Source organism: Triticum urartu, chromosome 1 (genome assembly GCF_003073215.2).
Source record: "Triticum urartu cultivar G1812 chromosome 1, Tu2.1, whole genome shotgun sequence".
Lineage (NCBI taxonomy): Eukaryota > Viridiplantae > Streptophyta > Magnoliopsida > Poales > Poaceae > Triticum > Triticum urartu.
In genome coordinates, this window is record NC_053022.1 from 249,023,227 (window position 1) to 249,038,027 (window position 14,801).

Below are 14,801 nucleotides of genomic sequence, written 5' to 3' on the forward strand. Positions count from 1 at the left end.
CAATAAAGGCAATAAATACTAAGACTACGGTCGACTGCCCGCAGTCCACCATAGTCTCAGGGACTACACCTAGTGGGTGCACTTAGCATGCCCCCACCAGTTCTGATCCCACTCGTCCGGCCCGCCGAAGTCGAGTGGAAGAGACAAACTACCAGTTCGGTTTATACATTCGGCAAAATACAAAGACTACAGTTGACTGCCAGCAGTCCACTGTAGTCTCGGGGACTACACCCAGTGGGTGCACTTAGCGTGCCCCCACTAGTCCAAAAATTCAATCGACGCACCCAGTGGGTGTACAGATGCAAAGGTTTTCGGAAAGAATCTTCAGGTAGCATATCCTAACAGAACAAGCGGCGACCAACTAACCTGAACGTTGCTCTGGAGAGCCGAGCTGGCATCATAGGCGGCTTGGCTGGTGTCCCGCACCGTCTTCATCTTCTCCATCATAATGCCCGCCTGGCGTATGGCTTCCTTAGCAGCATTCACCTCGTCCTCCGGGACATGATGGGTCGCAAAAACTGAAGGCGGGTCGACAGGGGCCTGAGCAGTCGACGAAGAAGGCAAGGCACTCGACAGCGGCTCAGTGAAGGTAACAGAACCCCGATTGACGTCGCCAGTGTCCTGAACAACTGGTTCCGCCCTCGGCGTCGTCTGTAGCGCCTCGCTTGCAGGAGCTCGCCTATTTTTCCTCGTCAAAGGCCTCTCAGGCTCTTCATCATCATCAGGGAGGTCAATAACGTTGGGAGCTATGCAAAGTTCAATCGTCAAAATCACATCACCCAATGGTACGCGTTGCAGTTGAATCGACCAAAATAAAGACAGTATGGCAGGGATCATACCCGGATTAGAAGTGACCGCATCCTCCATCGCCTCATCTTCGTCCCTGTAAGCTGAGGTCCCGGAGGTAGCAGCGCTGACAGTTCCAAAGTTCGTCCAGTTAAAACAAGAAAAAAAACAGCGCGGAGCGTCGAGTGAATGCAAAGAGAGGCACTCACGCAGAAGCGACGGGGATATCAATCTTGATTTTCGGCAACGCCTTCCGAGTCTTCGGCTCTGCAACTCTGGGGTGCTTTGGCGCCTTCTCAGTCGGGGTTGGTGAAGAGATTCGAGGGTGCTTCGAAGACTGACCAGCCGGAGCAGTCGCCTTGTCACGGGCACTTGGCCGTTCTTGGTCAAGCTTGGATCGCCTCTCCCTGCGAGGAGGCGACTCGACTTCTTCTCCATCGCTTGAGTCGTCGCTTTCTCCATCCCCTTCACCATCGGAAGCCCACTCGCCACTTTCGCCGCCACTCGCCTCGCCTTCCAGAGCTTGCTCTTGCTCCCCGTTGGGCATTGAATACATTTCAATAATGGCCTGAAAGAAAGCAGGTAGATCAAAGTCAGTCGACGCAATATAGGCAGCTACGCGAGTGAATTCAGATTACAAGCAAAAACTCAGAATCAGATCTGCTCTGGTGCGTGAGACTGGTCGAATGGAGGGACTCTCCTGGCTCCCCTAGGATTGTCCTTATTCCTGGTAATGCCAGACAGCCACTTCTCCAGTGTGTCGTCGTCGACCTCCTCCGGGTGGATCCGAGTGGAGTCTTCAAGACCCGAATACATCCACATCGGATGGTCTCGGGCTTGGAGAGGCTGGATGCGCCGCTGAAGGAAGACCTTCAAGAGATTCATACCAGTGACCCCGTCACGAATAAGCTGGACCACTCGGTTGACCAACACCTTCACGTGCACCTTCTCCTTCGGGAGCACCTTCAAAGGGGAGGGTTTTTCCACTCGGTCCATGGTAAAGGGAGGGAGGCCAGTCGATTGCCCTGGCGTCGACTGGTCTTTACAGTAAAGCCAGGTCGACTGCCATCCGGGAACTGAGTCGGGAAGAATCATGGCCGGAAAGGAGCTTTTCCCTCTCGTCTGGATGCCAAGACCCCCACACATCTGGATCACTTGGGTCCTCTCGTCACTCGGATTAGCCTTTTTCACTGTCTGGGAGCGACAAGTGAAAATATGCTTGAAGAGACCCCAGTGAGGCCGACAACCCAGGAAGTTCTCACACAAAGAAATGAAAGCGGCAAGATAAACGATCGAGTTGGGGGTAAAATGATGGAGTTGTGCCCCAAAGAAGTTCAGAAACCCTCGGAAGAAGGGGTGAGGGGGCAAGGAAAATCCACGGTCGACGTGGGTGGCAAGAAGGACACGCTCACCCTCCCGAGGCTGCGACTCAGATTCCTTCCCCGGAAGCCGCGCCGAGTCGTAGGGGATCAGCCCCCCTTCGGCCAAGTCGTCGAGGTCTTCTTGGGAGATCCTTGAGTGGATCCAGTCGCCCTGGATCCAGCCCCTCGGCAGGCCGGACCGCGAGGAAGATCCGCCCCGGCTGGTCGCCTTCCCCTTCGACCTCGCTGTCGCCTTCTTTGCCCGCTCCAGAGCCGCTGTCTTCTCCTTCCCCATTGTCGTCGGCGAGACGCGCACGGTGCGGTGGCGCTGGGGCGAGAGCGAGCGCAGCGGAGGGGCGTGAGGAAGAGAAGAGGTAATGAGATGCACTGTTCGGGAGACTCCGGTCCGGCGCTTTATATCAGGCCGCTTCCGAGTGGCTGACGGGTAGGCCCAGGAGGCTCTGTCAAATCCCGTAACGACCGCGCGCGCGATACGTGGCGAAAAAGGTGGCGCGGGGATCGAGGCGGCTCCGCTCTATCCCATCTGATTACTGCGGCCTCCCCCGTCCCGCGCGCTTCCCAAAATTCGGATCCCACGAAATCTGCGCGCAGCAAACAACTTGTCAGACCAAAGATCTCCTCCGCACCATCACTCGGAGCCTTACAAGTAAAGAAACCCACTCGACGAAGAATTAAGAATGGATCAAGGCGACTGAAAAGGAAGTTGCTGTCATCACTCAGGTCCGTTGATCTGAAACAAGATATGCTCACGGCATGAAAAACGAGTCAGAGAAGTTCTCAACTCCTTCCCCACTCAAACCTCGATCCATTCGGGGGCTAATGATGAAGCTATGTACCTAGGGTAGGATCATGGACCTGTCCTAACTGCCCTACCCAAGGACATCTCTAGAAGAAACCACCTTTCAATCGACTTGGAGGTGTTTCACTCGACAGACTCGAAGACGCTCGACCAAAAAGCAATCACTCGACCAAGATCCAACCACTCGACGGCCAGAAGACCTGAAGTCACTCCGCAAGCTAACGGTCGATCATTAAGTAGCTTTTATGGTCATCATAGCACTTTATTATTAGCGTTACCAGTAACGCCCTGCCTTAATGTACATTGAACCCTTTGTAACGTGGGCTGGCCGGGGTCTTGGCGCACTCTATATAAGCCACCCCCCTCCTCCGAGACAAGGGTTCGCACCTCTGTAACTCATATTCACATAATCCAGTCGACCGTCTCCGGGCTCCGAGACGTAGGGCTATTACTTCCTCCGAGAAGGGCCTGAACTCGTAAAGCTTGCGTGCTTACAACTTCTCCATAACTAAGATCTTGCCTCTCCATACTTACCCCCCTACACTACTGTCAGACTTAGAACCACGACAGTAACGGCTTCCTAAAGATAAAATAAAGTTTTCTTCGCCTAGCCCCTGTCCCAGCGTGCGACTAGCGTCGCCGAAAGGCATGAAGAGATGTGTCTCCGGTGGATCTCGCAAGATTCGATCGGTGTTTGTCCTCGTTCATCCGTGTTTGTGTATCTACAGGTTTGATCCTTTTAATCCACGCTTTTCTTCGTCGGCGGCGGTTGTTGTTTTGGTGCGTTGGTCCTTTGGGCCTTAGTATGATGACTTTCCAACTATTTACTAGAATAAGGTTTTGTTGGCTCCAGAGAAGAAGGGAAGATGACGTTGGCGCGCATTTGGCTGGCTCGAGTGCTTGTAGTCGTCGGTAGGTGGTCTAAACATGGATGTAATTTGTTATTTTTAGTGTTCTTTGTACTACCATGATATTTAATGAAAAGATCAAAAGTTTTTCCAGAAAAAACATGCACGAACATATAGCATTCAAAAGAAAACACACAGTACCGGATTTTTCCACATGTAAATATCGCTTCTTTTGAAAATACACGGCACTACCAAACACATGAATACTCTGCGCGCGCGTATGTGCAAACAACAGGCATGTGATGTGCTTATGATAGTATAATTATTTTCCTCATTTATATAAGATAAGACACTCTTTTCTTTGGATCCGGATATCCAGTGAACGGCTGATTTTTAGGCATGGCAAAACATACGTTTTCATGGTAAGTTGTGTGTGTGTCAAAAATGGCAAGTTTAATTGGCAAGAATGGTAAATCCGTCTCAATTCATTTTTTACCGAAAAATTGTCGTGCTTGCAAAAATATAAATTGCCATGCCTATATATATGACGTCAGATTTTCAGCCTTTTTATTCTATTTTGTCAAAGAAACTGAGGCAATATAATAGTGGCTTTTACTGATAGATCAATTGCAGGATAAGACCGCCAGAGGTTTCGTGCTTGCAAGCTGGAGTAGAGCGCCTTGAGGTATGAAAGATAAAATATGACCTTTGCTGGTAGAATTCCAAAGCAGAGTGGACTTAAGAATTATTGTATGGTTGTACTCTCTCTGTACCGTAATATTTGTCGCTGGAGTAGCTGAAGAGGGAGTACAATGCATGTTTCTCACGGAAATGCTAACCTTTCTCAGTAAGTATGCCAATAAGAAGCAACAAATGCATTGCTCTCAGAGGGCCGAGAAAGATGCACGTTTTCTTGGACGGTGACGGCGGCAGAGATTAGTCGTCATCAGAGGACAGATCCAATCTGGTCGTTGGCGACCTCGTTTTCAAAACAACGAAACCTACTGCTGAGAACAACATCCAGGGGTTGCAATGGCAATGCTGCCCACAGCGAACAAATTGTAGTGCCGAACAGTTATGAACAATGCCGACCATAGACTCTGGTAGTCTGACATCGCATGCTATCAGAGTGGGTGAAAACTTTTTGAAATGCAAGAGGAAAAATTGACATCGAATTGCTTTAGGTCTACTCACTGAATACAGCTTCAGTTTTAAGGTGCCGCTAGCGCGCGACTAAGACTGCGAAAGAGGGAAATTTAACGGCATGCAAAGAACACAAGAATATCAGGTGAAGACATGGAAAATTGAGTAGATTGATGGGGAATTCGTCTGTTTGGTCAGATATTGATGTGGCTTGATGAGACTCTGAGGAGACGAGGAAATGGACTTTTAGTGCTCAACCCCATTGCTGTAGCGTTTCTTATTTCAGGATATACCCTTAGACATTAATTTGCTCATTTTGGCAGCCATTTATTTTGCTCGAATGGCTGGACCACAAGATACCATGGCATGTTCTCGAAGACAACTTTTTCATGTCGAGTTGATTGCATGAGTCACGGCCTCTGCTTCTCCGGGTATGACGACGAAACGAGTTCAAACAATAACAGTGTTGTTCATTGCACAGATTAGGACAGCGGATGGTCTCACGGTCGCCCACGTGAAAGAATTCGTCATCGTTTGGACTAAGATAAGCGAAAACTGAGCTTAGCACAAATGAGGTTGATAAGATCACATGGAAATTCACCGCCCATGGATAATACACGAGTTAATTGCAGAAAACCACCAGCAAGGGTTGCAGAAAACCACCTAGTCTCTAATTTTGTGCAAAAATCACCGCGTTCTCAGTAATCTCTCTGCAGAAAGCACTGATCGGAGAATTTAGGCTGTTTAATTATTTTCTGACAAATGGAGCCGGACTGTAAGGAGCTGACTTGGCAAAACATTGACATACGACCCCCTAGATAAAAAAACGCAATCCAACCCAGCGGGTGGCCTCCCTCCTCCCTTCGATCCTGCAAGCCGCCGCCGCCTTGAGGCATCCTCTGCCCAGCGCCTCTGGCAAGCTGACGCCCGCAACCTGCAGGCCCCTCGCGCCGTCGTCCCCTGCCTCCACTTCTCCTTTCTTCTCTCTTGTTCTCTGCAAGAAGCCGCCATGGATGGAGGGTTGCAGTTGTGTGTGTGGGTGCAGGTCGCGGCGGCAGACTGCTGTTGCTACTGTCATCCGACATACTTTGTTCTTGATTTCAATTTCTTTTCCCGGCCGAACGACTCTGTTGCGCAACTTGCCCATTTTACTGCACACAAAATGGTTGTTCTTGGCATACAATTCTGTCACAAAGTGGATGACGGGGTTGACCTCCCGAGCCAATTCCTCTTCCCCCGCCAAGAGATGCCCGGCGCCTTCGGCAACCTCCTGGCCGCCGCCGCCGCCCCGCGATCTGCACCCACACCCACCGCGCCGCCCAGCTTGCCTGCACCCCCACCTCCGGCCACCTTCGCTCGCCGTCGTCCCATTCCCGTCCAGATTCAATGTCCTGGTCAGAGAGGACAACGACGCTCGGAGCACGAGCCCGCGGCCTGTGGCCGCTTCCGTTTGCCTCCCGCAGGGGCCTCCTGTGGCGGCCTTGAGTGCCGCCGTGACAACCTCGGGCATGGGCAGAAGACGACGAGCGAGGCGCCTCCCGCTTCCCGGCGGATCCACGGCGAGGCGGACACGCACGAGATGCGGCAGGTACTGGCCTCATCTCTGGGCCGCACGAAGCTTGTAGCGGTGGTCGCCGACGTGCTTGTCGGTGGCAGCGACGTCGCCGGAGTGGCGCGGGGGGTCGGCCAGCTCGGGCTCTCCCAATCCGACGGGATCGAGGCAGCAGGCTCTGTCGGGCATGTCCAGGGGCTGATTACTTTTTTTAGATCTACTAGGGGTCTGTGTGTAATTTTTTTGCCAAGTCAGCTCCTTACAGCCCGGTCCCATGTGTCAGAAAGTGATTAAATGGGCTAAATCACCTTATCAGTGCAATTTGCAAAAAGTTTACTAGAAACGTGGTGGTTTTTACATAAAATTATGGATTAGGCGGTTTTCTGCAATCGATGCCTCAAATATGATATTTTTTTGCAATTAACTCGACAATACACAGCATCCTTCGCCTACAAGATTAGAATAATCAAATAGACAATCGATAATCATTTGGAAGCATCTTAAAAGTTCTAGTGAAGTAATTCCTTGCAGCAAAATCTACCCACCTGAGTTCAAGTCTAGACTTGATACATGTTCCATCTTGCGTTAATTTTTCTCACCACCACTATTCATCTCTCCTTCCAACCTCCATCATTTTTTTCAGATTTCCATGTCGATCTGGTTTTCATAAAAAAGATTTTTGATAACCCAATAAATCAGATCAATCTATTGTATAGCACTAAATTCACGATCCCCCAACAAATTGTTTTTTGGGATAAAACCTAATGCCGGTTAGACATCTTTTGTAATCCAACAAACAGCAATAAATTCATGCTCTATAAACAAATAAATACACCCTTTATTTGCAAATGTAAGATGTTTTGGCAGTTTAGATCTCTTATCTTTGGTAAACTGGTCAAAAAGATCTTTTGTAATCCAACAAACAGCAATAAATTCATGCTCTATAAACAAATAAATACACACTTTATTTGCAAATGTAAGATGTTTTGGCAGTTTAGATCTCTTATCTTTGGTAAACTGGTCAAAAAGATCAATGGGCACATCTATTTTTGTCAGTTTAAATAATGACAGAATGTATATTTTATAACCAAAAGATAATTCTATTTTATTTTTTCCATTTTTACATCAAGATTTGCTCCGCGTGGTTCTCTTATATCGCGTTAAAAAATAACGCACTGCTAGGCGCTGGCGCGCCGGCCGAAATTTTCAGCCGGTGCCCTAGCGTTGGATACAGACACACGTGACCGTCAGATCTAGAAAAAAAATCCCCTCCTCGCTCGCGTACAAAGCACAACTCCATGAACCGCCCAGGCCTCGCGCTAGCAGCTCGCCGAGCCGCTCGTCGGCGCGCTCGCCGGGGCCGCTCGTCAGCGCGCTCGCCGGGGCCGCTCTTGGGGATTGCATAACAGCCGCCAGTGGATCCCCTAGCGCGCGGTCACCGACAGATTGCAGCTCTAATCCCCTCCCCCGGTTAATTCCAGCTCACGATTCGCCATGGTTGCAGCATCCCCCTGATCTACGTCATTGCCTCCGGCTCGTCGGCTTGCATCTGTTGTCCTACAAAAAAACTGAAAACAAAACAAAATCCTTGAAGCAAAATATTACTAGGTTCCAGCAAGAAAAAGCTCAAGTTCCAACATAACAAATTCAGTTGCAAAAAATAGCTCCAATGATTAGTTGTAGCGAGAAAAATACCAGCTTCCAGCAAAAGAATAGATCGGTTCCAGCAAAAACAAATTCAGAGGAGAAGAGCTGCAGGGTCGATTGTAGCAAAAAATAAGTTAGTTCCAGCAAAATAATATGCCGGTTCCAGCAAAAAGAACACCTCGCAAACCAACCGAGGGCCGACAATGTCGCCAAAAATCATGCCTCTCTGCCGACGGTCACGAAACAAAAACATCTCAGCGATCCAGCAAAAAAAACTTACAGTTGTAGCAAAAGAAAAAAAAGGACGGTGCCAACAAAAACGACTGGTTCACCTCGCAGCTCCACCGGATCTGGTTGTAGCTCCGCCGGACAACGCTTCCAGCTTTTCTCATCCATGGTTGTAGCACCCCCTCGCCAGCATGTAGGAGCCTTGCAGCTCCGCTAGACCGTGGTTCCAGCTTTCTCCGACCACGGTTGCAGCTCTGCGGAACTGCGGTTGCAGCACCGCCGAGCCAATCCACGCCGGCGGCCACATAGCTTGCAGTTGCCGGCCGTGCCGCCACTCGTGCTCGTGATGCGCCGTCGTCCAGTGCCTTTGGACCACCACCCCCGCCATCTGCTCGCAGTGCGCGCCCTACCGTCGCCCAACAAAACATCACACCCGCCCCCTCCCCTCGCCATGGATAAGAGCTCGTCAGGAGGTACAAACGGCGGCGAGGTATTCGGGATCGGGATGAAACAGAAAGAAGGGGATTGAGGAAGAGAGAGAGGAGGAGGAAGAGATAAGGTGGGGATAGATCGTGTGTGGGTCCCACAATGGACATGGCTTCTTCTGTTTCTTCCCGTCACGAGCTGGTGTGGATGTGTTTCGTGGTTTCCCGAGCGAGCGAGGTGCGACCGGCCCAAGTTTCAGCCGGCGCACCGTTCCCAAACACTTACCTAAAAAATATTTGGGTTCTGTCGTCCGCTTATGCTTCGTCCAACCTTACATCCATTCTCCCCTCACTCTCCCGTTTTGATTCTTTTTGTCTCATCTCAAGTCTTTTTACATAAATTTTCCTGAAACTACCTTAACTGCATCCACCTATTATTAACTTACCAAACAAAAATATTTTTTCTTTCATAAGCCAATAAGTGCTTACCAAATAAAATAATATTTTTTACACAATCAGGTTAATATGGGCAGATAAACACAGGTTACAGTACTAGAAAAATTCTAATCCCGGTTGCAACGCATAGGCAATCATAGTGTTTCTAAAAAATCTTGGAAGTTCTTGATAAGTTATGAATGCTGGGGATGCAAATGCTCTGATAATGTTTAACAGGTAGCCACCACTTTTCATCACTTGGTATTAAAATGTAATGAAATGATAGGAATAAACAAATACACGACCAAAATGTGAGGAATAATATCAGCTCCGTGTCTGTTCAAGTTCAATTCTAGAATAATTCTGGGACAATATTGGAAGCGCAAAACCCTGTCTGTAATAAGAAAGACAATTATGCATGCCGGTTATCATCATCCGCACCCTCGTCGAAAACACCTGATGATCCTACATGAAAATCCAGCTGCTTTTGATACTTCTGCCACCTACGTTCATCAAACTCCTCCCAGCCCTCCAGCTGCTCGTATAAAGTAAAATAACATTAGCACCATAAAATATCTATGTCAGAGCCAAGGCCAAACAGGCAATACGGTAGAGGATTTAATCATATTTCGGTTAAAATGTAAGGAATAGCATCGATATAGAACAAATAGTGTACTTATCAACAAGGTGGTATAAACATGGAAACTATATTATGTGGAAGTGTCCCAGGGCGAACCCAGCTATAGAAAGCAGCAGTAAGAGAGATTGCAGAAACAAACAGAACTTGAATGATGAAACTATAATTTCCTATTCCAAATGTAAGTATGTAGGTCAAAAAAAAGTATGTATATAGCCATCTTAATTCCACTGGAGCGATGATGATAACAAACAAAACTACCTATGTGTGAAGGTTTCAACCTTTCTGTGAACTTATACCTGTCGAAGAATGTCATTTGTAATTCCGGTGCCATGGAGATCAAGTGTAGTAAGCCGCCAGCACTTCTTGAATAAAGTCGGCGGTAGGGAATTAAGACCATTGTTCCTTAGATGCAGAGTCTGTTGGAAGTAACTTCTTACAAACATTGAATAGTACGGTATGTTCTCTTCAGTATAAATGTCGCCAAGATTAAAAAGAAGAGGCGAGCAAATAGAGAATAGAAATGTGCAACACGGTTACACAAGAAACAAGAGACAAATGATTTTCTGTTTTCACCACAAGATAGCAAGTATTGACCAAATAAAACAAAACCAGTCGTCCATTCCATGCTCTAATTTAGTAAATATATCATGCAATATCACCAAAGCCTAAACATTTATGACTTTCTCGACTCTCAAGTAATTAAACAAGAGTTTAGTGAATGATTCTTTAAGAAACAAAGAGAGTTAACTCACATGCTCAGCCTACGTGAGATCAAAAACATCATGAAGGAATAATTCACATTAATAACGGTTGAATTTGTTGTGCTATTATGTTATGCACAAGAATAATTACTACATTCGCAGGTTAAGCATCTGCATTTTTAAAGTCATTACAATTGGACATTTAATGTCGTGACATTTAACTCAGATGTTGTGCACATATACATAGCTAGTGATTGCGAATGCATCTTCCCATGTAGGTATAGGCGGTTAGGCACATACCTTCAGATTGTGAAGGTTTCCGCAAGCCTTTGGTAGTTCGGCTAAAAGATTCGATGATAAGTCCACCTGATGAAGTCAAAACTTTGGTGAACAACTGCCAACTACAAAGCTCAAAAGAGTTCATGGGGCATTTGCTTCGAAGGATCACTGCATGCTAGGATAGGTGGCTGCTTCACTGGAGAAAGAGAGAAGAGAAAGCACACACCTCAAAGAGAGATTCACAGTCGCCTATAGAGGAAGGCAGCGAAGTTATCCTGTCAAGTGAAAATGATGTAGTGTGAAAGATCAGGATACCTTTCAATTTTCAGATCAAACAGTACCACCATAATTCCCATTGGATGCTACAAGTATAACACATGCCAACATTTAGGAACAATAGAATATTCATAGAACTGCCACTACGAAAGCTCATGTTTTTCCCCTTCATTCTAATCCTATAAACTACAACGAGAACAGCAGAAAATTAAGAATTTAGCATATAGATCGCCCCTCTTCCCAGTAACCTCATATTACTTCCCAAATTTAATATACAGCATCTATCTGTAGTAAGCAGGCATATACATAAGTAAAAAGTGTGAATACTGATGTACTACAATGAGAACAGCAGAAAATTAAGAATTTAGCATACATACAGATCGTCCCTCTTCCCAGTAACCTCATATTACTTCCCAAATTTAATATACAACATCTATTTAGTAGTAAGCAGGCATATACATAAGTAAAACATGTGAATACTGATGTTAGCATATCAAAACATCAGATAACATCACTGAGGGTACTGCAAGTCCAGTAAGTGGCAAGTTTAGCACACACTACCTATTATTATTTGCTATAAGAATCTCTAGCTGCTTCAGCAAACCTATTTCAACAGGTAGGCTGCCAAGCATGTTATTTGCAATGCGAAGTTCACGTAGAAAAGTCAATGTGCCCAAACTCGGAGGTAAAGTGACCAATCTGCAAGATAATGAAAAAGGTTATAAACCGAAGCATCTTGTGATCCTGAGTACCAAAGATGCATGTCAAAACATACAAAGATCAGGTTGTTTAGTCTTCCAGACAAAAGTCAATGCAATAGAGGTATTTTGTTCAAATGAGAACTATGAACCTTTCTATTGGCAGGTAAATTTGCACATACATCTCGAGAGTAGGAGCAAAGCCCAGTGTCAAATTCTTTAAATAGGTATTAACGAAGAGCCAGATCATGAACAAGAATGCAGTGGTTATTTCATAACCCAAACTAAAATAATTACTTTTAGTTGTCCCATTAATCACGAAAACTTATTAGATAGATACACAAACTGCACCAGATGATTATGAAACTACAGGATTCCATCACAGATGATCCGAGAAAAACCAAGCTACTGGATTATAAAATACATTCTCCCAATGTTATTTCAACTAATGCACTCTGCATGTTTCAGTTTTGTGTCAAACATTGGTTGCTCTCAGTCAATGGTCAGAGCTGGCGAGTCAAAAAGATATATATAAAATAGGAGCAACTTTTACAAGTGGGTGGTAGCAGCAAACATATACAAGATGGGGGAATGTAATAATTTTCAGGAGATTACAAATGACTCAAGATTGTTTGTGTCCACTTGCAGCATAACAAATATTCACAGTATGAATAACACAACAGGATTTGAAAATTCAGACCTACCGATTTTGGCTTAAAGATAAAACTGTTAATGTATCAACACATGATAGACCTTCCCAGCTGATGCCCCCATCAGATATGTCATTGGCGGTTAGCAACAATTTCTACACGATGAAATGACGATATTTTCAACTATACCTCCTTATAAAGAAATCCATCAATGAATTTATTTGGAAACAACAATTACATTTAATGATTTAAGGGCAGCAATTTTCTGTGGAATTGCTTCAATTGAGTTGTTACAGACATCTAGTACTCGTATGGAGGAGCCACAGTCCCAGACTTCCTCAGGCACTGCCTGCATCCCAAATTACAACCAACGAGAAAAATTAGGTATTCAAAACATAAAAGAAAATTTGTAATTCAGAAGGCAATAGGTAAAGGACGGGTCGTCGGTGTAACAATAGAATAAAAGCATTCCATGATGATTAAAAAAAGTCTTGCTTCATCACATGGTGTCTTGGAGAATGGAGATGAACCTGGTAATGTGACATTTGCACATATCCTACATAACAAAGTAGGTGATCCACACTAACATATTTATCTCAACATGCAAAAAGGCTCGAATGTTTTAATTATATTTATGCTATTTATATTCAAGAAATAGTTTACAATTATAAAATAATCATATGTACTTTCAGTTTAGTTCTTATATTATTAATCCAAATCAAAATATATTGCAAGCAATTCCAATAGCAACGCGCGGTAACTAGCACAATAGATGGTATAGACCTCAAGTCAGTCTACCAACATGAAAAGAACCTTATGTCAGGACTGCTTTCATTATTTCGTCTGGGCTCTACTCAACACAAAAAACAACTATTAACCGCTGATTGTATTAACGCACCATTAATTGACACGGGAACTTCCACTTTTTTCATAGAAAGGCAGTTACTGAAGTTTGATAAACGTCAAATCACAGCTATTATATGTTGCTTTGAATTTGCAAAGATACTGCAAACAAGTTGAATCAGATACCTTCAAACTGGAACCAGATAAAGCAATGACACCTGTTATTTTCCAACGCTCCGCTCGGCTTTTGCTGATAATCTCCGGTTTTAGTGTTTGATTATCCTTAACATTTGAGGTTCTTTTTGCACTTGGTGCAAGACCACTGCTATTCTTAGTGATGGGGCCTTCCTGTGGAAAGTAGTGCACATGTAAGTTGATTGTGACAAACTACTCCATAGATAACCTGTATGACATGCTTTTACAATTGACTCCTAATGAAATTTTAGCATTGCCATGTGGTGACATGGCAGGAACTATGACTTCGCAGAAATTTCCCCTAAACATCAGAAAACCCCAATGATTGAAAAGTGAGGGCATCAAACTGAAGAATGAATGAAAATAAAGCTCCTCATCCTACTAACGTTGAGCATAACAAAAAATTCCGGTCTGTATCGACTTTGGAGTAACCATAAAAGCACATGACTGAAATCGAACTTCTGCAGGTTCATTGCTAAAGATCTGAAGAAAATAACGGGAGAACGAACGAAAATAATCGAACAGATTAGAGAAGAAATCAAGGTGATTTACCCCCTGGTGAAGACCCTGTGAAGCGATGAGCATGACCTTGGATCCGTCCCCCACCTGCATCGAGCTCAGACTCGCGGCGTCGGCAAGAACTTTTCCTGGAATCGCAAGGAAAGTAAGAGAAACAGCAAAAGGGTTAACCCAAAGCAAATTCCCGTTCAGGCGGTAAGGGTTTGGGATTCGGTACCTTTGCAGATGAGTTTCTGGCCGCGGGGGAGAACGTTGGTTAGCGGCTGTAGGAGGAGCTTCAGCTCCGCGGTGGAGGCGGATGTCGGGAGTTCCACCGGAATGGTTCGGCCGGCGAACTTCACCTGGACGGTGATTGTGGGCGGCGAGCTCTCCATGGCTTGTTTCCCCGCTGCTCGATCGAGCGAACGCAACTTTTTTTTTGGATCAATCGAGCGAACACAACTGAACCACCCCTTTCCGCCTGCTCATCTCCAGCCGCGCCCTCCCATGCGTTTTCATGCGTCGACGCTCAAAAATCGGTCCAGTGATATATCAAAAGCTTGTTTTTTATCGGCTTGGATTAAAATTGACGTCGATGGACCCAGACAAAACCCAGCACGCTGCGAGGCGCCCAGGGGCGCGATTCGGCGCGAAAGCGGATGAGCCCGTTGAGTCAGCGACACGCCGCTTCGTCGCCCTCGTCTCGGTTCCCGCGAGAATCAATGCGAAGGCTGCCGCGCTGCCGCGCCGGTCAGCCTCCATTGATGGCTCATGTG

General features: G+C 46.0%; 2 protein-coding genes across 5 annotated transcripts; both read right to left on the bottom strand.

Moving 5' to 3' along the window:
• Positions 1 to 7,587: 7,587 nt before the first annotated feature.
• LOC125556221 lies at positions 7,588 to 9,123 on the bottom strand. Of its 4 annotated transcripts, none has more exons than XM_048719017.1 (4): positions 8,490 to 9,123; positions 8,349 to 8,383; positions 8,206 to 8,262; positions 7,588 to 8,078 (listed from the first exon to the last, which is right to left on the bottom strand). In XM_048719017.1, exons 1-4 carry the CDS (start codon positions 8,551 to 8,553, stop codon positions 7,965 to 7,967), a joined length of 270 nt encoding a protein of 89 aa, XP_048574974.1. In that variant the 5' UTR covers positions 8,554 to 9,123; the 3' UTR covers positions 7,588 to 7,964. The 4 variants fall into 4 exon arrangements, with proteins under 4 accessions (XP_048574974.1, XP_048574956.1, XP_048574968.1 ...); XM_048718999.1 differs by having other exon boundaries at positions 8,336 to 8,383; positions 8,490 to 9,101; XM_048719011.1 differs by having other exon boundaries at positions 7,588 to 8,262; positions 8,490 to 9,103.
• A 346-nt stretch (positions 9,124 to 9,469) lies between these two features.
• LOC125556210 (plant intracellular Ras-group-related LRR protein 8) lies at positions 9,470 to 14,536 on the bottom strand. Its single transcript, XM_048718992.1, has 10 exons — positions 14,264 to 14,536; positions 14,080 to 14,174; positions 13,519 to 13,680; positions 12,728 to 12,838; positions 12,544 to 12,644; positions 11,703 to 11,840; positions 11,092 to 11,140; positions 10,887 to 10,952; positions 10,182 to 10,301; positions 9,470 to 9,780 (listed from the first exon to the last, which is right to left on the bottom strand). Exons 1-10 carry the CDS (start codon positions 14,418 to 14,420, stop codon positions 9,658 to 9,660), a joined length of 1,122 nt encoding a protein of 373 aa, XP_048574949.1. The 5' UTR covers positions 14,421 to 14,536; the 3' UTR covers positions 9,470 to 9,657.
• Between the last annotated feature and the right edge of the window lie 265 nt (positions 14,537 to 14,801).